This window comes from Antrostomus carolinensis, unplaced genomic scaffold (assembly GCF_000700745.2).
Source record: "Antrostomus carolinensis isolate BGI_N321 unplaced genomic scaffold, ASM70074v2 scaffold23397, whole genome shotgun sequence".
Classification (NCBI taxonomy): Eukaryota; Metazoa; Chordata; class Aves; order Caprimulgiformes; family Caprimulgidae; genus Antrostomus; species Antrostomus carolinensis.
Window position 1 is genome coordinate 1170 of NW_010329805.1, and position 23607 is coordinate 24776.

General features: G+C 35.3%; 1 protein-coding gene across 1 annotated transcript in view; it reads left to right on the forward strand.

The window, feature by feature from the left end:
* PARN (poly(A)-specific ribonuclease) overlaps positions 1–23607 on the forward strand; it is a 58075-nt gene that overhangs the window by 1119 nt on the left and 33349 nt on the right. Inside the window, exons 3-18 of the mRNA XM_010172723.1 lie at positions 1815–1882; positions 1977–2058; positions 2786–2846; positions 3568–3733; positions 3944–4009; positions 4785–4823; positions 6740–6782; positions 7446–7526; positions 9466–9522; positions 10532–10609; positions 11472–11515; positions 12012–12054; positions 13762–13837; positions 16034–16144; positions 16230–16299; positions 22938–22993. Coding sequence (XP_010171025.1) covers positions 1821–1882; positions 1977–2058; positions 2786–2846; positions 3568–3733; positions 3944–4009; positions 4785–4823; positions 6740–6782; positions 7446–7526; positions 9466–9522; positions 10532–10609; positions 11472–11515; positions 12012–12054; positions 13762–13837; positions 16034–16144; positions 16230–16299; positions 22938–22993 — 1135 coding nt within the window. The 5' untranslated portion in view covers positions 1815–1820. The remainder of the gene's footprint in view (positions 1–1814; positions 1883–1976; positions 2059–2785; positions 2847–3567; positions 3734–3943; positions 4010–4784; positions 4824–6739; positions 6783–7445; positions 7527–9465; positions 9523–10531; positions 10610–11471; positions 11516–12011; positions 12055–13761; positions 13838–16033; positions 16145–16229; positions 16300–22937; positions 22994–23607) is intronic.

Here is a 23607-nt window from a genome sequence, read left to right on the forward strand (position 1 = left end):
TAGGGAAATATGACAGAGGTCTGTAAAATTGAGTTATATAGAGCAGACAGGGCTTGCTTGTTTCATTGTCTCTAAGAAAATAATTGGGGAGTGTTGCATTAAACCTGCAGAAGGCATGGTTAGAAAAGACAGTCAGACTTGATTCATCACTCAAGAGTTAGTAGATGCATAGAACTTGGGAAGGGATATTGAGAGTGTTAAAATTTTTCAGTTCAAAGTGGGACCGGGTAAGAGAAATTCAGTGGCAGAGAAACTACATCAGGACTGGGGTCCTTCCCAAGCTACCTCCCCTGCCAGCGTGTGCTGTCCGTAACAAAACTTAAATGCCAGCTGCCACCACCACCTCTGCCTCTTTGCGGCAGAGAAAAAAAAAAAGCTGAAGGATGTAGAAAGAGTTTTGAAAAATAGCCAAATGGCCCCAGGAGACAACATACAGTGCGTGAGGGTCAGCAGGTCAAAACTGCGATGTTTTGGGTTGTGTGTTTTGTGTTTGGTTTTGTGGTTTTTTTTGTTTGTTTGTTTGTTTGTTTGTTTTGGTTTTTTTTTTCCATAAGAGAAAGGAATCAGAAAAGAGAAATGCTAATTATTTCAGCACATGCTGTTTCCTGAAGCGTCCAAGGACTTAATAAATACTGTTTACTAATAATTCTGTTAAGAGACATTGCAGGATGAGGGAATTACTGGTTAGTGCTCCTACTGAGAAATGAGGACAACAAATGGCAAAAACTGGAGAGGAGGCTATAGCTTACAAAAAACCCCCCAAAACCCCCAAAAAAACAGGAAAGCAAAAAACCCTCCAAAACCTCCAAACACTACAGAAGACAAAAGTAGAGACCAGTCTCTGAAGAGCACCCAAGAAGCGAGAGGATGCCATTTTCTATTCGTCTGGCTGAATATGAGGCTTTGAGTGCTTCAGGGTAGCTGACAATACAGGCTCTGCAGGCACAGTCGGTCGATGTTGCTTATTGTATGAGGTCTGGTGTATCAGAACCCAGTCCCAAATTCTTTGTTGTCACCTTCTTAAAGTTTAACTTTTACTAGCCAGTAAATTAACTTGATTGTTGATATTTTTTTATTTTTATACTCAAAGATAAGAGAAGGGGACTAGTTTTGTATGTCCTTTTGCCACTCTTTTTTTTGTGTGTGTGTATGAGAGAATTTAATAATCCTATGTGTTCTTTGTGTTTAAAATGGATGTTTGACCTTCAGGAGAACAAGTCTTCCAATGAGACTGCAACACTTGTTTATTTTCTCATACAATTGCGGTGGTGTTAAAAACCTTTCCAATATTGATTCAACAATTGTGAAATACTAGAGGACATGATGATAAAGTGCCTAGTGACTATGCTAGTACTTTTATCACATTATCTGCTGTTAGCCACATGGATTAGAATATTAAATGTATTATTACATGTATTTGAAAACTATATACAGCCAGTGTTGCTCACAGCCTGCTCCCACACTATGGGGATTGTAAATGAACATTGAGAAGGAGACTGACAGCTGCTTTAGTTGTAGCATCTATTGTGGGTGAGCATCAGGTGGAGAGAGATGGAACTTCCCTCAGTTCTTGTCTGTTTAGGGAATGGAAGTGTATACTACAAATCACCTTTGGGCAGTAGTAAGATGACTAAATGGCGATTAAAACTAGTTGAAAAACTCTGGTGTGTTTACTTCAAAATTACCAACAGAACAGACGTTGGTTAAGAAGATTCAGATTTATTTAATTTTGGAGTGGAGAGAAATCCTGTTTATTGTGGATGTACCCTGGGTACAATTTTTATTCTCATGCAAAGTTTTCCTTTTCTTTCCAGCATTCCATGGATTTTTTGCTCTTTCAGTTTGGCCTTTGCACTTTTAAATATGATCACACAGAAGAAAAGTATGTTATTCTCTTATTTGTTGTTTTCTTAATTGAGGAATATATTAAGTAATATTGATAAGCTGTATTGACATGCAACTCATCTTTTTCACAGGTATATAATGAAGTCATTTAATTTCTATATTTTTCCAAAACCCTTTAACAGAAGTTCACCAGATGTCAAGTTTGTCTGTCAGGTTAGTAGAAAAACAAATTTGATTCTGTTGGTTAAGGTATACCTGAAGCAAACTTCTTAAAATACTTATAGGAAAATTCTGCATCATTGTAGAGGGAGAACTGGTTGGTCTTTTCACAGCTTAAATAAGGCAGATAAACATAAGTTTCTGGGGTTTGTTTTTTTCTTAAAGAAGAAATAAGCATCAGTTAAGAGCAATCCTTAAAAAAGAGCTTTAAGGGAATATCTTTGACTTCAGTTTTTAAATCTTGTTACACAATTACACATTGTGTGGTTTCTAGAACTGGAGGTAATGTTCAATGTTCCAAACGTGGCAAGATGATTCTATTTTTTTTTTAATTCCTTTCTTGCCTGTGCTTTTTCTGTTTAATTTTGTATCCCTGTCTGCTTACCTCCCTTCCATTGCTTCCCAGGCTATTGCCAGCATTTTTCTGGTTTCAGATTTGTTCTCCTGAACCACATCTTGCTTTCTTTAGTTTCCTCTCTCCCCATAGCTCCTCCTTTTACCTTTATCCCTTTTGTGTATTTATTGTTCTTGTGCTTTAGGGAAGTTGAAAATAAATAACAGAAGTAGCGTAACCTAAACTCTGTGGCTTCTTTAGGGTCACAAACTTGGTTGCTCTTAACTTTGTACTTAGTATAATTTCTTAAAAAGTATAAAAATTACTGAATTGATCTTATGCCACAGATACTCCTGACAATTGTAAAGCTGTTTTCTTTTGTTGCAGAGTTCAAGTATAGATTTTTTAGCAAACCAAGGATTTGATTTTAATAAAGTTTTTCGCAATGGTGAGTTGTTTTGGTTTTTTTTTTTTCTTTCTTGCAATGTCTGGAAAATTTATGATGACATCTTTCTTCATTTTCTGCAAAAAGAAAAAGACAACCATTTATAATACTCTTTTAACACATAATGTTGTTCTTAGAATTATTCTTATCTGATCTACAATTGTGCTGATAGTCCCTTTCTAAAAAATCACTGTATAGTTTCAACAGAATAGAATTCCTGTTTAGGTAAGTACTTGGTTCTTTATTTTTGTTTGGTGGCTAAAAAAAAAAGATAAAGTAACAAGTTATGTAGCTGTATAATGGATTAGTGGTAACATTTTAGAAAAGGTATCAGTGCATTGTAGGATGTGCTGCTGCAGTCTATTAAGGCAATGCAGATAGCAAGGAAGAGGAGGGCTAAATCTTTCTGTGGTTGTGATGTACAGCTCTGCAGTCCTCAGGCTCATGCCTTGTGTAGATGAGGCATACAGCTCCAATGGTACCAGCTAATCTGGCATGTGTTAGAAGGAAGCCTGTATACACACAGATAAAGAACGGGGTCTAGAGCAGATGACTGAAAGGGAAGGATATGTTGTGAGCCTTCAGGGTAGTAACACTGGCAAATGCTTGGTTAGTAATAAGTCTTTGCTAAATCATACATCCCTAATTTGTCTCTAATTATGAGGAGCTTTTAAAAATATAGGGGTTTTTGTGTTTTTGTTTTTTTTTTTTTTTTTTTTTTAAGGAATTCCATATTTAAATCAGGAAGAAGAAAGGCAGCTAAGGGAACAGTATGATGAAAAACGTTCTCAGACCAATGGTGCAGGATCTCTGTCATACGTTTCTCCTAATGCCACAAAGTGTCCTGTGACAATTCCTGAAGATCAGAAAAAATTCATTGATAAAGTAGTGTAAGTAAAATTGTTTAACGTTCTCTGATGTTATTGAAACTAAAACATAAACAACAGTGACATGTTCTTATGTTGAAGCTATTTTGATTAGTTCGTTAGTTGTGAAATAGTTCTTTTTGTTATGAAGTATTTTCTTGTCTTTTGGGGAAAGCTGTAAACATCGTAAAAAGAAAATGGTAATTATAGAAGCAAATAATCTATTTCTTTCAGGGAACAGATAGAAGACTTATTAAAGAATGAAGAAAATGAAAGTTTGGAACTGGAGCCATGTACAGGGTCAGTTTCTGAAATTACATGTCATCTAAAAAAATATTTGTTTTGGCCATACAGAATTAAGGGAGTGACAAGGAAGAAGAATAATGTCTGTACTTGGGTTAACTGCAGCAAAATCTACATTTGACTAATCTCTGAAGGTTGAGAAAATGTGGTAATTTATATGGAAGTTGTGCTCTGCTTTATGAGCCATAACTTCTGCATGTAGTGACACCGTATTTAAATATAACCAAGAAGTTTCTTGTGTATGAGGTCTTCTTTTGTTATTGCTGAAATGCTCCCTAAGCCTTCATTTGCATTTTAAAACAAATTTCTCAAATCTCTTGAGCTATCAGTTATTCATAGTTGACACTGTGTATTGAAACTGGTTTTGGTGGGTCTCCTTCCCAAAGTCTATTTAGCTTTGGATTCCACATATTTGGAGAGTACAGTTATTTAAAAAGGAAAAAAAAAAAAAAATAAATAGGAATACTATAAGATTATAAAGCTGGGGGTAAGGTAGCATCACTGTATCTATATTCAGTAATTGTGAAAAGAATATTCGCTTGTGAGAAAATATGCTGATAAGTGTACAAATGTTGTAAAGCCTTTTACATCTTGGCAACTGAACATCAGAATTCAGTAAAACCCGTTGGAGCCTCTAGGTTCTAGTAGCAATGACTTATGCTTTAAAAATCTTTCTACAAATGAACATGGAGCTAACTTTAACTGAATGTTATTACTTTGAAACACTTCTCGAAGAGGAGTGTTAGTAAAACAACTTTCTTTTGATTTTCAGATTTCAGAGGAAATTAATTTATCAGACCTTGAGCTGGAAGTAAGTTACTGGTAATACTGCCTTACAGTATTTTTTTTAGTATTTCTAATAAGAAATCTGGGTAAGATCTGATCTACTTAACCTCACAGGTTATTAATTTAGACCTTTTTTTCCTTTAAGAGAAGACTTTTATAATGTTCTGAAGATAAATTGCATTAGACTGGTTTGTGATGATTCATTTGAACATTTTAAAGCTTAGTATTTATTTTATCATTCTTATCTAAAATCTGAATAGACCAGCAAGGCTTAGAATTGTGTAACAAATGCAACTGAACAGGTTTTTAGTGAACAGAAGGTGCTTATACAGATTGTGGGTTTTACTTGGAAAAACTACTGGTTCTGTAGTCGGTACTGGTTTGTTTATAGTTCCTGTTAGATGCCAAGTATAAGCATTTCTGATGACTTAAAAATCTGAATTCTAATAGTGATTAATTTCTCCTTTCTTGGCTTACTTTAACCCTCATCTTTCCCTAAATATATCCCTTAAGCCCTTAGGAGAAACTGTAGACTATAGAGATGAGGTTTTCATTGTTCTGACTGTACCAGTAAAATGTGAAAAATACAATGGAATTCTTTTTTTGTACATTAGTTAATTCAGTGTTGCAACAGCATCTGGCACTCTTACTTACATGGGAAGTGGATAAAATCTCTGTATAAAATGGAATCTCAAGAAGTGAGATTGAGAACTAATCTGAAAAAAAAAAGAGGATTTTTCAAGTATTTTTCTGTGTGGATTCTTTAATATATTGATATAATATCTATAGCTTCCAGTAGGACAGTGTTATGTTTGTCTGACACTTATTCTTGCATTTTCTCTCAGTGGATGTAAGAATGTGTTCATTTTTTTTTAACATTTGTCTGTATTGCTTTATGTATGTACAGCTGTGCGCACTGTGGGTGTGTACTGGTGAGAGAAAGCAAAATTGTGAAGTTAGCATGGAGATAATTAGTGAAAACAGTGAGATTATAGATTGCCCTTGTGTCTAGAACTCTTCACAGGTCATTTTCTTTATTGAAGTGTTCTGTTGTGCATCAGTGTTTTTACAGTGTTTCGATGCATCCACAGTCTGTGACATGGAATAGCTTGAAAGTGAGGTTTAGGTTCAAAATTGTGTGAGAAGTCAGGGTGGAGAGGACACAATAATACTCCAGTATGTGTTCTCTAGTACTAGTTTTAGTAGTAGCCAGAGGACAAAGGAAACATGCTGGTTCTGCAGGGGTTGTATAATTGTGGTTAGTTTATTTTAATGGGAAGACTGGTGTAATATGTACTTATTAAGCAGTGAAAGACAGTATTCTCTGACTTTGCTATCAGTTGGATGCTCTGTGTCTCTGTGTATGGTAGTACTGTGGTAATTAAATGTGATTGTGGCAGTGATGCAACCCTGTAGCGGAGGTAACAGCATTTGTATTAATATTTCCTGTTAGAACTTTACTGTTAGCAGGAAGTTCAGGGTTGTTTATGAATCTTAGAATAAGTGACATATTAAAAGCATGCAGTTACCAAAGAAGTTGTCTTGTGGCTGCAGGTAAATGAGAGCTTTCTCACTGGTGTTTTGGTTTTGGGTTTCTTGAAAGCAGAGATTCTAGACTGCAATGAAATATCTAGATGATCTTTACATAGTATTACTGGAATAAGAAGTTACAGGATTTATAGGAATAGGATAAGAAATTGCATAAGAAAATACATTTTAGTGCTAGCTACTGTTAGGTAACATAAGGAGGACAATTTAACTAGCCTATTGCTTCAGATTTTCCATTATTTTAAATTAAAAAGGAACTTTTAGTAGTTCTTTTGCACTTAAGACTTAGAGTAATAATGAAACATGAAATTACTGAATCACTGTTTTGGTTTCAATATGCTAAATGCCAAATTAATAACTACTTATACTTATTTTTCATTTGTTTTGATGTAGGTATCCAAAAGGTATCCATGTTGAAACTCTGGAGTCAGACAAGGTAACTAGGCATGTTACTGCCTGTAACATTAGTTCTGTTTAAAGGAAATTGTATTTCTCAATTTTACCAACTCTCCTAACTTTTAGATCTAACTTGAGCTTTGTTATGCAAAATGTGAAGCATTTAAAGTGGAATATAATTAACTAGTTTCTAAACATAAAACTTACCAACATATGAAGCATAAGGATGTATTTGTGTGGCTTAATATTATTTTTTTAAAGGTTACTAAAGTGTATTTAAGACGTTGTAGATTTGATGTTCAATATTGGTGAAAAGTAAGTCTATTGGTGAAAAGTTGATCTTGATCTTAGTGGAAAAATAGTGGCATCACGTGCTATATCCTCGCTTCCCAGCACAAATCTCTGCTTGAAAAGATATTTGAAATCCACTATTTACAAGGAAATGATTATAACCTTTCCTCAGAAGTAAAAAGTGGATTTAGTAGAAGTTTGGTTTGGTGAATGAATCTAATCCAGCTTTCTAAAGTAGGCTTTTGGGAGTAGGTGATAAAGTGGTGGCTACAATAGAAACAGTCATGTTACCAAGTGACTGATGCTGTGGTATGACTTAATTTTCTTTGCAATGTAAATTTACAGAAACTTGCAGTGGTCTTAAATATAAATTTCTCAGAGTCATTTCTCAAACTATAATTTTTTATTTTAGAAGGAGAGATATATTGTTATTAGTAAGGTAAATGAAGAAGAACGAAAAAGAAGAGAACAGCAGAAACAAGCAAAAGAACAGGTAAATAAGTTCCATTTCACTAGTTTACATGAGAAAGGGAGGGGGAGAATCTGTGATTTCAGCAGCTCTGCAAAACTGTGTGATAGGGTTTGGTAGTATTTCCCTTTTGTTTGGCTGTTTCTGTTGTCTGAAATTGATCCTCCAAATTCTACCAGATAACTTGGGCTTTGCAATAGAGCAAGCTGACTTGCAAGACCTTCTACACAATTTTAAAGAATGAGTAGTTGTAGAGTACTGACCCAACATTCTGGAGGAGTGAATTCATCCTTATGTGAATCTGCTCTATCAGAGAAACATGGCCTAGTAATAGGCAACATCAGTTATACAGCAATTATTATACTGTATAACAATAGTAATTGCAAAATGTCTTGCAGAAGTTCTTGAGCAATTTTTCACATTATTTGAATTCACAATCTGTCCTTGGAGTAGTACTCAATTAATGTCATCTGACTTTTCTTCATAGAAACATCCTGCACATGGTAGTAACAAGTTGACTGGAAGGTCATGTCTGGTCAGACACTCTCAACATGGTTTATGAGACTTGATATTTTTCTTTACTGAGACTGAGACAAGTTTCAAGAAGTCCTAAGACTTGAATTGTGGGAATTATTGATCACACTCTTGTGATTTGTGCTTATATGTATCAAAATAAAGTCAGCTTGAGTGGAGCAAATAACACTTGCATGCAGAATGCCTCTTAAGAGGGAGGGAGATATCTAACAGAGGCCTCAACTAATTTGGCATCTCTTTTTTTCAAAAGGCAAGTTAGGGACAATTTACTGCTACGGTAGGTATTTCTGAAACAGTCTTTGTAGGTGTATTACTCAGCCTGACTATTGGCTTTCAGACCTGAACTAAAATAACAGTGAATGTTTTCACTGAATTTCACTTCTGATTGAACAAAGAGAGATAATGGAAGACAGAAATTAATTCTCTAGACTAGAAAAAGAAAAATCTCTTACAAAAAAATTCTTTAAGTGAAACTAAAACAGATGCTGTAGTCAGATCCTCCCAACCAATCTGAATCAGTTTAAAAACTTGGATCATATAGCATTGTATTTGTATAAGATTGTAGTTATATAATATTTCTTCTTATTTTTGTTCTGTGAAGAATGTTCCTTCCCTAATCTCAATGTTGGCATAAAAATAAAATCTGATTTAATAGAATTAACAATCAGGATTCAGCCTATTGCATCTTATAACAATGTGTGTAAAAAATATGGGTGAAGATATGTAGCTTCATTTTAGTATCTTCTTGAGCTGTTTGCAGTCTAATAGCTGGGGGACTATTGAAGATACTGTATTGACAATGAACTGACTACAGCTGTATTGGCCTGGTTGGGGTGAAGTTAACTTTCTTCATAGCAGCCCATATGTTGCAGTGCTTTGCATTTGTGGCTAAAACAGTGTTGATACCATACAAGTGTTTCGACTGCTGCTGAACTGCTTGCACAGTGTCAAGGCTTTCTCTCGGTCTTCCACCCTCCTCCAAAAGCAAGTAGGCTGGAGGGTGGGCAAAAGGTTGTGATGGGATGTTCGTGGTTAGGGTGTTTATCTTCCCAAGCAACCTTTAAGCATGCTGAGACCCTGCTTCCCAGGAAGTGGCTGGACATGCCTTTGTTTTTTTGGCCCTCTCTATCCACCAGGAAAGGGGAATGAGCAAAAGGCAGAGAGAGTGGTTTGACTTCTGGACAGGATCAGCCCACTGCAATAGCTTGTGACTTGTCCTGCTTTACAGTGAGCTAGAGCTACATATAAAACTGGAATTCTGTCAGCAGTGTCCTGATTTGACCTCATGTATCTTCCAAAAGTTGACATTTTCTCTCTGGTCTATTCTTGGTTATGTTAGAGAAACAATTTGAGCTGGTGTGTCTGCCAGTTTGCAGGTACAGTTTTGACAATATTTATGTTTCACTAATGTCAGAATCTTTCTTTACAGGAAGAATTGAATGATGCAGTAGGATTTTCCAGAGTCGTTCATGCTATTGCTAATTCTGTAAGTTAACATGATTTTTAATGTACCTTTGGTTGTAAGAAAAAAATTTAATTAATTCAAAGAATTAATTCTTTTGCTGTTACATTTTGGAAAATACAATGAAATACAAGTTAAAGCAAGTTAAAGTGGCTTTTTTTTAAGTTTATGTTGCTTTATATTTTACAGTGGTTGAGTATGGTAGGTTAAGTAAGCTCTTAAACTAATGACATGAACAACCTCATTATTTGTAAGAGTCAACAATACCAATTTCTTAGGGCTCTTTAACAAGATTCTCTTAAGTAACTGAGCTTTGAGGGCTTTTTTACTCTGTCCCAAAAAGATTGTTGTTGGTTTTAGGGTTTTTTTTTCTGGCAGTTAATGACTTAATCAGAGAAGGTCATTTGTTTCTCTTCCAATTCTCTAGTCCCCTTCAGCCCAGTTATTTTCATGTGTAGGAAAAACAAAAAGTGTGCATATTGTTTTCTCTATCAAACGGAAGATGCAGGGAAGCAGAAAAGGTTGTCATGTCAAATGAATCAAAGTTAGCATTTAAAACAATTCTTGTACTTTTTCAAGAAGGAACTTGCTTGTACAACATCTGCTATGAAAGGTTCTGCACTATGAGAAGCCAGATTATGCCCCCAATAACTACTGTATATTACAACCATAAAGATTATGAGTTATTGTACAAGTTGTAAATTAAAAGGTAGTGGACTGAGAAATCACTTGACTTCTATCTTAAATACATTATGTTTGGAAACCAAATTATAAGTAGCTGTTCTAGTGCATCTTCTCAACATTTCAAGCTGCTGCTGAAGGCTGTGATAAGTGGTTGGGAGTAGAGGAAAAAGGAGTGTATGCTCTGAGAGAATGGAGGAGTCTGTGGGGCAGGCAGAGAACAAGTGGGGAGATTTGATTTGTATTTATTCCAGCTGCTCTCACGTGGCATCTAGGATCGGTGCTTTTCATGTACTGCCCTTGCCATGGCTGTGATGGGAAGTGTAACTTACATTAAATGTTCTTTTCACAGGGCAAGCTTGTTATTGGGCACAATATGCTACTGGATGTTATGCATACCATACACCAGTTCTATTGTCCCCTGCCTGATGTAAGTAATCTTCTGAGTGTTCAGATGATGAAATAAATGCCTTAATGTATTTGTCTTTAGTCTTACCTCCAAACTTCAATGTGAATGGAAGTATGACAGTCTATTAAGAGCAACGGAAAAGTATTTTAAAAAGAACACGTGTTACTTCTGGGCTGCTGCCTTATTTTCTTAAATCTTCATGTAGAAAGCTCAGTTGGATTGAATTCTTTACGTTTTTAAAATGTTGGAGCTGAATGGTGGTTTCTGCTCATATCTGTGAGTCCTTCAGAAACTGCTTGGATAATGACAGGTAAATTTAACTGACTGACGTGTTAAGATACTGTTTTGAAGCTTCAGCATTATTGTGTGGCTTTTTTCTCCCTGTAGTTTACAAAGTGGGAATACATTTTTTCATATAACATAGTACAATTAATAGATTGATAAGAAATCTTGGAACATAAAGAGTTGTCAGTTGCTTCTGTACTAGACTCTTGAAAGATCTAAGCCTGTAGGCCGTCAACTGTCCACCTGGAGTGACTGCTTATATTCCATTGACATATTAAATGCTGGGAACATTTAAATAGAGCTGTTAACCGAGCTGCAATTAGAAGCAGTCTAGGTTATATAATAGATAGGGTATTGGAGGTGATTTTTCTTACAAATCACAGACAAATCAGAAATAATTAGTCTGCAGTTCTATGTAATTGCAGATGGTATTTATGGTAATGCTGACAAATATCTCATGAGGTCACTGAGAATTCAGTCACTGTATCTCAATTTTAAAAGCTGATTGGATAACTGTAGCTACTTCTGTCTGTCATCCTGAGACTGATAAACAGTTAACTTATTTGGATTTTTATCTTCTGATTTAATGTTAATCTAGGACCTAAGTGAGTTCAAGGAAGTAACATCATGTGTTTTTCCCCGGTAAGTTCTCAGTTCAAACTTTCAACTGTTTTAAGATTGTTTTAGCAAGCCAATATTGTTTGTCTTAGCCCTGTAACCTAGCTGTTACTGGAAATAAAATTGGGAACAAGTTAGATAAATATAGTTTTTAAAGCACTCTGTCACATCTCTCTTTCAGAAGAGTAATGCTATTGTTCTGTTTCTTGGCAAAAGATGCAGCTTTGCTACCCCCCTTCTTTTTTTTTTTTGGCATGATGTTTAGTGTTTTCAGTCTGCACTACATCTGGAACGAGATTTACTTGCTATTCTTGTTTGCATCTCTTGCTATTGCTTAGTTACAGTCCTTTTTCATGCTGAACAAAGCCAGGGAGTGTTTTGGCTGCTCCAAGATCTGAGAGTAATTTTTCAGTAGGGTGAAACTGCTGTTTCCCAGCTAATATACCAAAACATTTTTGAGGATTTGGCAAAATGAACATTCTTCCATTTCAACTTAATTTAGTTCTTACTTTGTTTCTAGGCTATTGGATACTAAACTGATGGCAAGTACACAACCTTTTAAGGTAAATTAATATTATTATAGGATGATTTGAAGATACAAGTTTGCATGAAATGTGTATTGAAACATGGTGTTTTTTGCATACAAATGTCTAACAATGTTTTATGTGATGCTCCTTTTTTCTAATAGAACGATTTTTCTTAACCTTTTATCTAAACTTAAAAAAATTTTAGAATACAAATTTTTACTTCTGTACAAGTGACTTTTGTTTGTTGCAATTTGAAAGTAACTTATCAGCTTTGAAGTCCAAAATATATACGGTTTTTGCTATTTAAAATGTGATTAGTCAATTTTTTTTTTTGTCTTGTAAATTAGCACAAGACTGCATGTCTCCTCAGGCGAAAAAAAAAAAAAGTGTTATTAATGAACAAATAGGACCTGGAAGCTGCTTGCTTACTCAAAGCTTTAGATATTGGCTTCGATTTGTCTAGAAAAAGATGCTTGAACATCATCATTAGGTTCTGTTGTAGCCTGCTGTTCAGTGGGTAGTCAGCAGGAGAAAAAAAAAATTACGGGTTTTTCTTAAAACCTTTTGCAGCATGAGTTTATTCTTCCAAAGAAGTGCTGACATAAGTGATCACACTCTTTAGCTTTCTTGTGTGCCTTTAGAATGAATTAATTAAAAAACATGCTGATGAAGCAGCATCTATCTTTCTAACTACCTCTCTGACTTTGGAGTATTACATAACAGAAAATCTCATTGAAGTGTACGTAGTAGGTATTTTCAGGTTTGTCTTGCATACTGATGTAGTCAGAATAGAGGCTTTTGTATTCTGAAAACTAATAATCCTGCACAAGTTTTATGTTTGATACTATAATATTGATACTTGTAATTTTTACAGTAGATGCTTGGGTTTTAGGCTATTGTTATCAAATAGTGCTTTGGGATGCCAATATAATGCATTATTTCAGCTTGTCCACTTAGTTCTTGATAACTTTTCAGACTGCAGACTTGATAACTGTAAACAGCTGTCTTGATCTAGAACCAAAGGAAATTTGGTCCTCTAAAATTTCAGACAACTTTAAGAAAGATTGTTTGAGATTTTTTGTTTTCTCTTGCTATTTATTCTGCATGTTTTTCCATTGTACAGATTGACAAAGTGTATTTGATTAAGAACTTAAAGATGTTTGGTTTGAAGAAATTAATACTATGTATATATTTTTGTGACATTTTATATATGCATATATAAATTCAGTAATACAGCTCAACTAAGCTCAAGTTTAGGGGCAGCTTTCTGATTGTCAGGCTTTTTTCACTGTCTTTGTATTACTTTAAATCAGCAGTATTTACACTTACCAAACTATTCAAGAATGTCCAGTCAGCAAGTGCACTGTAATACACTCCTTGAAAGCCTTCAGCCATTATGGTCAGTATTTAGGATATTTTGCATTGCTGTTTGTGCTGCCTTTTCCCCTGCCACATGTACCATGCATGTAACCAGATTCAAATAGAAATACTACTTTGACATAATTAATCATCAATAATTCTGAAAAGTATTAATAAATGCTTGTGACTCATTATGTTGTAAGTGAGGCAAGTTAACTTCTTAAAACTTGTCTTGACGGACTTCTCTGGTGCATTAGTTTGAAATGAGGCAATGTATAAATCCGTAGAGAACACAAGGTGGCAGCAGTAAATACTAATTTTATCCCATTTGATTTCAGAGAAAATGTGTTTGACATGGGCAATTAATCGTGTCTTTTCTTGCAGGAGATCATTAATAATACATCCCTCGCAGAACTAGAAAAGCGTTTAAAAGAGGTTCCATTCAGCCCTCCTAAAGTTGGTAAGATATATCAAAATGGTCTGATTTCTGATGTTTTCCTCTTTCAGAGGAAAGAAAGTGTTTTGATTATTTTTGTTCTTGGTCTGAAATGTAAGTTCCTCTATTAATGCTTAGTGTTTTGATGAAAGGGACTTCAAATATACATACAGTGCAGTTGTACTGGGAACTATTAGCAGAAGTCAGTGGGAATCCTTCTACTTTATTTTAGATAATAGAACGGATGTATTCAGTGAACAACAGTTTCATCATCATCTGATGATGGCATTTTGTTTTTTAAGTTGATTTTTGATGAGTAACTTGAAGTAGTTTTAAAACTGTTTCCTTTGGTTATTATTGTCCTTCAGATCAAAGCCAGAGCACTCTAGTAGGCACTTGGACAAACAAAAACCAAGAAAAGTTACATAGTAGTGACTAGTCATGTGTATTCTAGAAGAGCTTTCTTTGCTTTGAGGTGAAAGGATATTTAATCAAAGGGCAAGCTTATCTCAAAGTTCTGGAATTTTTCTTAAGCTCCTGATTTAGAAAAAGGAGGGCAGTACTGAACAGTAGAGTATGTTGGAAGGGAAAGTCTCAATGCTTTATCAAAAATAAGATGACTGATACTTTTTTACTTTGCTGAACATGCAGAGCAGATGCACTTAAGCTGTAAGAACAGGAGAGATAATAAGATTGATAATCTGCAATCTTCTTGGAGCTGTTGGTGCCTAGACCCAAGTATTACCATGCATATGGAGTAATTACATGCAGACCTTTTAGTGCCATATCCTCTGTAGCTTCTCAGAATGTAACATAATTTGTCAGGTACTATTTTTTGCTGATCTAATATAAAATAATAATTTTACCTTTTTTTTTTTTCTTGAGCAAAATGTGACCTTAACAGTTAACTGCCTCAGAAGTGTTAATATTTAGAGATTATTAATGTGGTTCAGAACATCCACAGCAATGCATGTTCAAAAATACTAGAATACTTTCATTAACTGTTCATTTATGTTTTCTTCTGGATATGTATCTATTAAAAAAAAAAATTAAGTTAGGCACTAAGAAATGTATTTTTAATCTCAGCCAGCATAGCTTAATGTTGCCTGAATTTCGGACAACTTTATTTTTTAAATAAATATTACAAGCACTCATCTGAAAAAAGGCCTGATGTTTTGCTGCTCTAGTTGAGAGCAGCAAAAGTTTGTATACAGTTTTATATATAAAATTTGCATTCAGGTTTCTTTTTACAAAATAAAACAAGTGTGCATGCTTATATATTTCCATTGTAAAAGTTATGCTAGTATTTCTGTATCACTCTTTTAAATCCTGAATAGATTTCATCACTGTTTTAGCTTCTTTTGCTAGTTTGAATGCAATAAATTAAATGAAATTAGAGTTCACTTTTCAGTCTGTACGTTAATGTAAGGGTCATGATTTTGGCTTTTTAAACAGTTAACTTTGTTCTTCCAGTATTATTCTCAGAATAAGTTCTAGAAGAAAATGAGACAGCTTTCTTGAGGTTGAGAAGCTAGCTACAGAGGTGAAATAATTTTGGTTTTGGGAGTGGAAAAATTCTAAATGATAAAGAAAAAAAGTGTGATGTGTACATATTTCTCTGTTACTTGCTTTTGTGTTTTCAGACACTTCTCTTCAGAGAAGTGCCTATTAAAGTTTCCACTTTCAGAGGTGATTAAAGGGATACTTCTCAAGGTCATCACGTAAACACCAAGCATGATTATCAATAAAGTTGTCAATAAAGACATCTTTTAATCACTTAGTTCCATCTTCATCATTTAAATACCTTGAAAAATCAGAGCATAGGTCAGTCAGGTGGTTAGCAAACAGGTTATTAGCAGAGTTTTCAATTAGCCTGAGTGTCTGTTCTTTTAAATGCAAGACAGTCAGGAAAAAGTATACTGTGTGGGGAATCCTGCTGTCATTGTGTTAGAACTAATACTCCATTTTGGCTAAGTAGGTGTGTAGATTAATAGGTTTTTTAATACGAAGGAGTTTCTATTCTAGGAGCCTATTCTTGTTTAAACATACAAAACAAAACTGTGCTTTTTTCCTGTAAGTTCTGGGTTTCCCGAAGTTCTGGGTTTCATATAAACTTACCCAAATGATGTTGTACTCTGACAAAATAAGTGTGTGGGTAAGCATACAGGGCTGTCTTTAACTTCTGTGATGACGTGTTTACAAACTATTTTTTCTCCTCAGAAAGTGCAGAAGGGTTTCCAAGTTATGATACAGCTTCTGAACAACTTCATGAAGCGGGATATGATGCTTACATCACTGGACTGTGCTTCATCTCCATGGCTAATTTCCTAGGTATCTTTGTAGTCTTTTTCAAACCTTTTCCTTAGTGCTGTCTGTAGCTGCTTATTATGTACTGAATTTCTTCTTCATTCATCAGGTTCATTCCTCAGTCCTCCAAAAAACCATGTGTCTGCTAGATCAAAACTCATTGAGCCTTTTTTTAACAAGTAAGTAGTTATATTACAAGACTTGCTAAAACATGGAAATGTAACACTATACTTAGAACATGTATCTCTAGCCTCAGAATCCATGGCTAACTGTGTTTTTCTTCATGCTTCAGTTTTAACTGGCTTTCTGGTTCATGCTAGTAATGCTGCAGAGAGGCTAGAGTTTTTAAAGTAAATACTGTTTTTCTTTTGAAGAGAATGGTTTACTTTCTGCTCACCTCTAAAAGAGCATTTAGAAGAGTACCTGAACTGCTTTAATGGCCTTGTCCGTGCCACTGTTGAGGATATATTTATAATTGAGAAAATTATTTCTGGAGTGAGCTTTGGGAGTAGTGGAACTGAAGAAAAACTGGTCAGGTGTTCTTTATGTTGTACAACACTGTCAGAAACTGGTGATAGTTAAAACCGAGTACACTAAACAGTCTGGAAAAACGAAATTATTTCTACTGTAACATCAATCCAAATAACACAAAGCTATTATTATCAGGTAACCTCTTCTTAAGAAGTCATAATAAATGTATATGATTACTAGTTTATAGGATGATGCTATGACCAGTATTTTGCTTTTGAATTGGATCTTCGTGCAAATTACTTGAACAAATTGAAGAAAGACTTGAGAAATCTAGAAGTCTTTATGCACAGATTTGATTCTTTGCATATTTAATCTGTAGATTTTACCTTACGTAGCTTCTGAAGATGTATAACCTGTTACATAAAGGGAAAGGAGTTGAAATTAAAAAGCTGCTAGTACTCTAGTTTGTCTGTTTAAATTAAGGAGAAATTCCATCCTTTCAAACCCTATCATATAGGAGTTGGCAAAATTATTTTAGCTTCAGATGGCCCACACAAATGAGGGAATAATCATGATAAATAGCTTTCAGCTTTCAGGTCTGGAAACCAAATTACTGTAGTGACAACAGTTAGGCAGTTCTCTTGACACAGAAACATGTGAGGCAGTAACTCCATGTGTTCTAGCAGATGTTATAAATTGTATGTACATTCCTTAGATTGAAGATGGACCTCCAGTGACTGCTTGATTTGAATGTAAAGGTGATGATAGAATTGATCAGCATAATTTCATTTTTAGGTAGTATTTATGACAGGGTTGTTTTCAGTAACACCAGCACACACACATACCAACTCATAGACACCAATTGAGGGGGTTATTTTTTAAATCATTAATCAAAATGCTTTCAGTTCTTTCTAGAGATGCATATCTGCAACAAGTAGAAACTTCCGAAACTCTCGCACTAATGCATTAACTTTAAACTTTTTCAAGTTAATTGTGTACTTCAAATGTGATATTTCAAAGTTTTGAGAGGAAGCCTGCTGTGTCTGTCCTGGCTTCAGAGTTAACACTACCTAACTGTAAAGAAAGAGGAAGTTTGGTGGTTTAGTTTTTTTGTTTTGTGTGGGTTTTTTTGGTTTTTTGGGGTTTTTTTTTAGCAATAATTGAAAATCACTGCTTACAAGAAAAAAAAAGAAAGTTTATCCATTGTGTCATTATCCAGAACTTGTAGCTTCTTGTTTCAGAAAAACTGTGTTATTTTTAAATCATGGAAACTTGGAAGACATGCCATGTCTTACTTTCACGTGATCTTAGAAGCTTTGCCATGTAACTAACATCTGTCACCTCACCTCAGTCAAAGCTTGGAGGTGAGACTGTCTCACCTTTTCCTTATAGTGAGCAGGCCAAGGCTTGTAATTGTGAAGCTAGTTTTTTACATAATGCAAAATAACAAACCAGAATAAGACACCTCTATTTAACTATTAAAAAAAAAAAAAGTAGTACATATCAGAAGTCCGAGCTGTTAGATGTTTAAATGAACAAGTCTTTTGCTCTGTTCAGTATGTCCTTGCAGACCAGATCTCTGTTTCCAGCACTTGGTCTGGAATTGTGCAATTTACGTAGTTATCTTAAGGTCCCTAGTAAGTATGTTACTTCTGGGGCTTTTTTGCAGGTATGCTCTGGGCTGCCAGCTAGCTTCCTGCTACACCTAGTATTCTCTAGTTTGTGGTCTAGAAGCTTTCCCTAGTTGAGCATCCTCTCTTACTCCTGGGGAGAAAAAAACCTATCTTCCTCCTTCCTCCAGAAGTTCTACCTGATCCTGTGGGCAGCAGTCAGAACAAGGAAACCTTTTCCTTTGTGCTGTAGTCATGTTCTTCAAGCAAACCACAAACTACAACATGCAAAGAGTAAGCTAAACAAATGAAAATTATGCTATCTGTCACAAAAGTTTTTCTTGAAAGAAGCTGAACAGAGTAGTTTATTATAAGGCAATTACTTAGAAGCAATGTTCTCAGTTTGAACTATTATCACAATAGTCTTTAAAATGTTTTTTAAAGCAGACCACTTTATGATTCTTTGAGTTGCTTATGAAGTCTTAATTTCAAGATCTCTGAATACTAGGTGTTAATATTTAAATACAGTTTAGAGATTAAACTTGTACATGACTGGTGTGACTGACAGGATTTTGGAAATGTTTTCTGTTTTAATAGACTTGTCACTAATGTGAATAGTGGGAGTAAATTTAAAACTGAAAAATCAAGCTTTGATTTTTACAAACTTAGCCTTCAAATGAAGGTAATACTTTTTTCAATAATTATTTTGACCTCTTTCATTATGTTGGCAAAGTTATGGAACTTCATGGCTTGCTGTTCAAGAGTGGTAGCCAGCATATAGATTAATGTTCATATAGGTTAATGATGAACATAGGTAGAATCTTTAGTTTCAACTTCTTGAAAGAGTGGAACAGATTAAAAACAGACTTTGCATTAGGGTTGTTTGGCTCTTTTAGGCATAATGCAGTAAGTTATATGATAAACAACTCAATAAGCCAAGAATTCCAGAGATGCATTTCTGTAATCTTTATGCTTTGTTGTATATACAACATCTCTGAAAAATCATGTTCATGTGAACAATCTGCTGTGAGTAATCCCTGGTGAACACTTACGAGTTGACATTATGGGAGTTTTTATATTGTAATATCTAAACTCTTATATGTATAATTTGGATGCTATATTGTGCTATATACTTTGGAATGGATTTTAAATTTTTTGACCTGTTTAGAGCATCATCTCTTATCTTCTTCCGTACCTCCCTGCCCCCACCTGCAGTCTCTTCTCAAACTTTTAATGACAACATTATTTGGGATCTCTTTGGGATGTTTGAATGTTGCTTTCATTTTTTTTTGTTTTTGTTTTTTTTTTCTTTTGTGTAACTGGAGGCAGAGGGTGAGAGAGGAGTAGAGAAATGAAAACATCATGCTTTATTGAGCTGAATAGCATGATGGTCTGTAGAAATAGAAATTATATTGGAAATTTTTTTTTCATACAAAGGGATATCAGAAACCAGAATTTGTGCAGATAGCTTGGTTTTGTGCTGTATTTGTGGAAAATGTCTCACCGAGGAGCTAGGTTGTCTGGTGTGTATTGCAAATCAGTTAATTTTTCCCTCTGCTTTTCTATGTTAATTTAATTTTCTTTGCAAAAAAAGTCAATGTGATTTTCTGCAGTTTGATAACTTTTCAATCACAGCATAGGATTAAACAATTGCTGTCCTTGTGCTTTCAGCCACATGTGGCTGTACTAGTTACTGAGCTGGACTGGTAAACTGATCCGGGTTTAAAAAGATGCCTTTTCTTTTTTCAGCTGGATCAGTTTCTCTGTGCAGCTCATCACACAGCTGTGAAAACTTTCATCCCTAGCTCAGTGCAGAGGAAGAGTGTTGACTACTTGAGACTACTTATGCGTTGCTGTGAAGTGGCATGATCATAGCCTCGCTCTCCTTATTTTACTTGACTTGCTACAGAAACAATTGTCTTCCAAGTGGTTGTCTCAAAATACCTCAGTTCCTAGGAGATTGTTGTATATTGAGAAATAGACCTTTGTCCTCTGACCATGTGATCTGGCTGTAGACTCTAAACAGTGTAGGAAATAACATTTTTTTTAGCTTGGTCAGGTCAGTATAGCTTTTAAATAATTGTGACTTAATGTAGTGAAAAGCAATGTCATAGCTACAACTTTATTAATCTAGCTAATTTAATATAAAGGAGGGTTCATGTTGTCATACAGAACAACTTTATTAGTTTAAATTTTCGGCAGATAGATGAGGAATCTTGCAACCATAACTATGGATACTTAATTATGGATTGTGCTGTAACTCAGTACTTGTAATCCATGTGATAGAAGTAGTGCTACAAGATGCAGTTCCTGCTGTAACATACTTAAAGTTCACTTAATATTAAACCCATTATTTATACTGTTTCTTTAGGGAGTATGTGTGTTTGTGTGTTTAAGTGCTGTTTAGAGACGTAGTTCTTTGACCAAATAAATTAATGTAGTATTTGTCTCGGAGGATAAAAAACTGATCTTAATTAAATCTCGGGTATATACATTTTCTGGTATAACTCTGTTCTTGCTGTTGGCCACTGTGTTGCTTTCCTCAACATGATAAAACCCGGGGGAGTGCAGCTTAACTGATATTCGCCACAGAAGATTTTGTTGTATTTTTAGTAAACTTCATCTTTATTTTTATAAAAACTACTACCTAGGAAACTAAGCTAGTTATTTGAGTACTTTAAAAAGTAACTGGGTCCAAGAATTCTGTGAAAGCTTTTTCTTCAGACAGCTCAAGTTAAATCAAATCTGCCCCCCCCTTTTTTTTTTTCCCCAATTGACTTTTCCTATCCTGCATGGATGATGGACACCATCTACCCAGTGAAGACTAAACTGCTTTCACTGTCTAGCTGAAATACTGTATATTTAGGCTATGCTTATCCCTGCACTGGAGTCTGAAGAAGGCTGTGGCTCCTACTAACGGTGACATTGACATTATTTCATGTGAAGACGTGAGCGCAAATCATAGGTAATAAATGGAACTGAGTATCTTTCAACAATCCGAAGTCCAGCTTACTAGCAGAGCATAGATCCCAGACCTGCAAGTTCTTTTCTGCCCAGCTAGGTGTGATCCTGCCTGATGTCTTCCTCCAGAAGATGGAATATAGTCGCCTCCTTTCCATTCCTCTTTGGAAGATGTGTCCCATTCTCCCTCTTTGTATTCCCACTCCCTTTAATCTCCTAAAAGATACTTTTATGGCCTGATCACTGCGTCTCCTGTCTGTTGTTTTCTGGGTGGATGGCTTTTACTTTTTCTTTCTTTTTTGAGCAATAGCACTGCATGTACTGTCAGCATTACGCTGGATCTCTAGGAGATGTCAGAGTAAGGACGTTTTTCTCTGTTTCCCTTTGGAAGCTGTGTTCTGAAGCTAGCTTCATTCTCAAGATGTCACTCCTATCCTGTTTTGACAGATAGCTATAATGAAGCCAAGGCTATAGGAGTGTGTCACCTAAAGCTAAACATGAGAAGGAACTCTGGCTCCTTTGTAAAATACTTTCATTACTCAGTGGTATGCTGGAATTAAAGTTTCTAAAGTTAATTGATGCTGATGTTTCTAATTTTTATTGGTAAAATTCCATTTAGGTTCTACAGCGCTCAGGAGGACTCAGTGCCCATTAGACCATATCTTCCTTGAGACTTGGGAAGAGAAATTAGATGGGACAATGTGTATCATAGCCAGTGCCAGTTCTTTGAAGACCCTCTGGCTCACATGTGAACCTGTCATAAGAGTCAATTTTCTCCCTAGTGTCTTGGTTTATTTTTTTTTTTTCTTTCTCCTGAATGTTTATAGTAAAGACAAGTTATCAACTGCATTCTAATAGACTTTTTAGTGATAGAAGTAACCATAAAAACATAATATTCAAACTCTTAAAAACTAAAAGTGAGTGTGGTGTGATACAAAGAATCTCTAGGGAATTTAAAGATCAGTCCGCAGACTTAAAATGTTTTTATCAGCTGTTAACTCAGTTTTTTACTTGGTTGAATACTGTAACTGTAATCTGATAAGCATTTTAGCAGCTTTTTGAAATTATGATAGAGAAGTTATTTATTTTAGTTCTCCAGTGAACACTGTACGCAGCAAATGTTTTGTAGCATTAATGTGGCATCTCTACCTATGACAGATTTTAGGCTACTTATCTTATTTTGGAGGGAAATAGTTTTCAGAGCTGAATATGACCTTCTATTGAAAGCATTTCTTGAACGCTTTGAGAAACTCTTCAGTTACATGTTGAAGGGCAAAAGACTTGTCCTGGTTGTCTCCACTAAAGTGTCATGATGGCTTTTGCAGTTTTAGAGTTTTAAGATCCATTCTGTTTGTTTAAAGCGTGTTGCAGTGCTCAGAAAATGTGAAAGTATGTATGTATTTAGAACAACAACTTTTGCACTATCCACCATGTAACTGGCTCTTACTGTGCAGAGCTGCTACTTTCTAAATGTTAATTTCCCCACTTGTTTTAATTGTTTTCAGTGGTAACAGTTTGGGTTTTCTTTGTTCTTGTTTTGTTGAATAAGTAAAATTTCTAGCATGATGTCAAGTAACTTTTTGAGTCTGGATTATTAGATAAGGTGTTAGACTTAATTAGAGGGTCTGTTTGTTTTAATTGTAGCTTAAGATATAGTTGGGATGATTAATTCTGTTTCTTCAGGAGCAACATCTAAAAAATTATAAAAAGGAAAGCTTTATTAAAAGGTCTTTAGGCAGAAATTTGCTAAGGATGCTTTTTCTGTTTTGCTTCAGGCTATTTCTTATGAGAGTGATGGACATACCATATCTCAATTTGGAAGGACCAGACTGTAAGTAGTTTATTTCATTGTAAAGTTACTACCATTCTGACAAATTTCCTGGAGGAGGAAGTGTAAAGATTAATTATCATATATCTAAAGCATGGGACATTAACTGTGTTTAGCTTATTAGCTACTTAACAAATTATCTAAACATGCCCCCCCGCAGGGTAGCTCTCCTTCTGAAGTGTCTACTTCCCCACTCAGTTTGGTATCGTCAGCAAACTTCATCGGGGTACTCTTGATGCCATCATCCGGATCACTTACGAAAATATTAAACAGTGTGGGCCCAACATCGATCCCCAGGGGACCTCACTTGTGACAGGTTGCCAGTTTGAAAAGGAGCAATTTACCACCACCTCTGGGTGCGGCCTGTCAGCCAGTTTCCCACCCACCACACCAGCCACTTGTCTAGATTGTAACACATGAGTTTCTCTAGGAAGAGGTTGCAGGGAACCATGTTGAAAGCCTTGGAGAAATCCAGGTAGACAGTGTCTGCTGCTTGCCCCATATCAACCTAACAGGTTTCTTTGTCATAGAGGACAGTCAGTTTTGTCAAGCACTGTTTGTCCTTGGTGAATCTGTGCTGGCTTTTCCCAGGCACGTGCTTCATTTGACTAGTGATA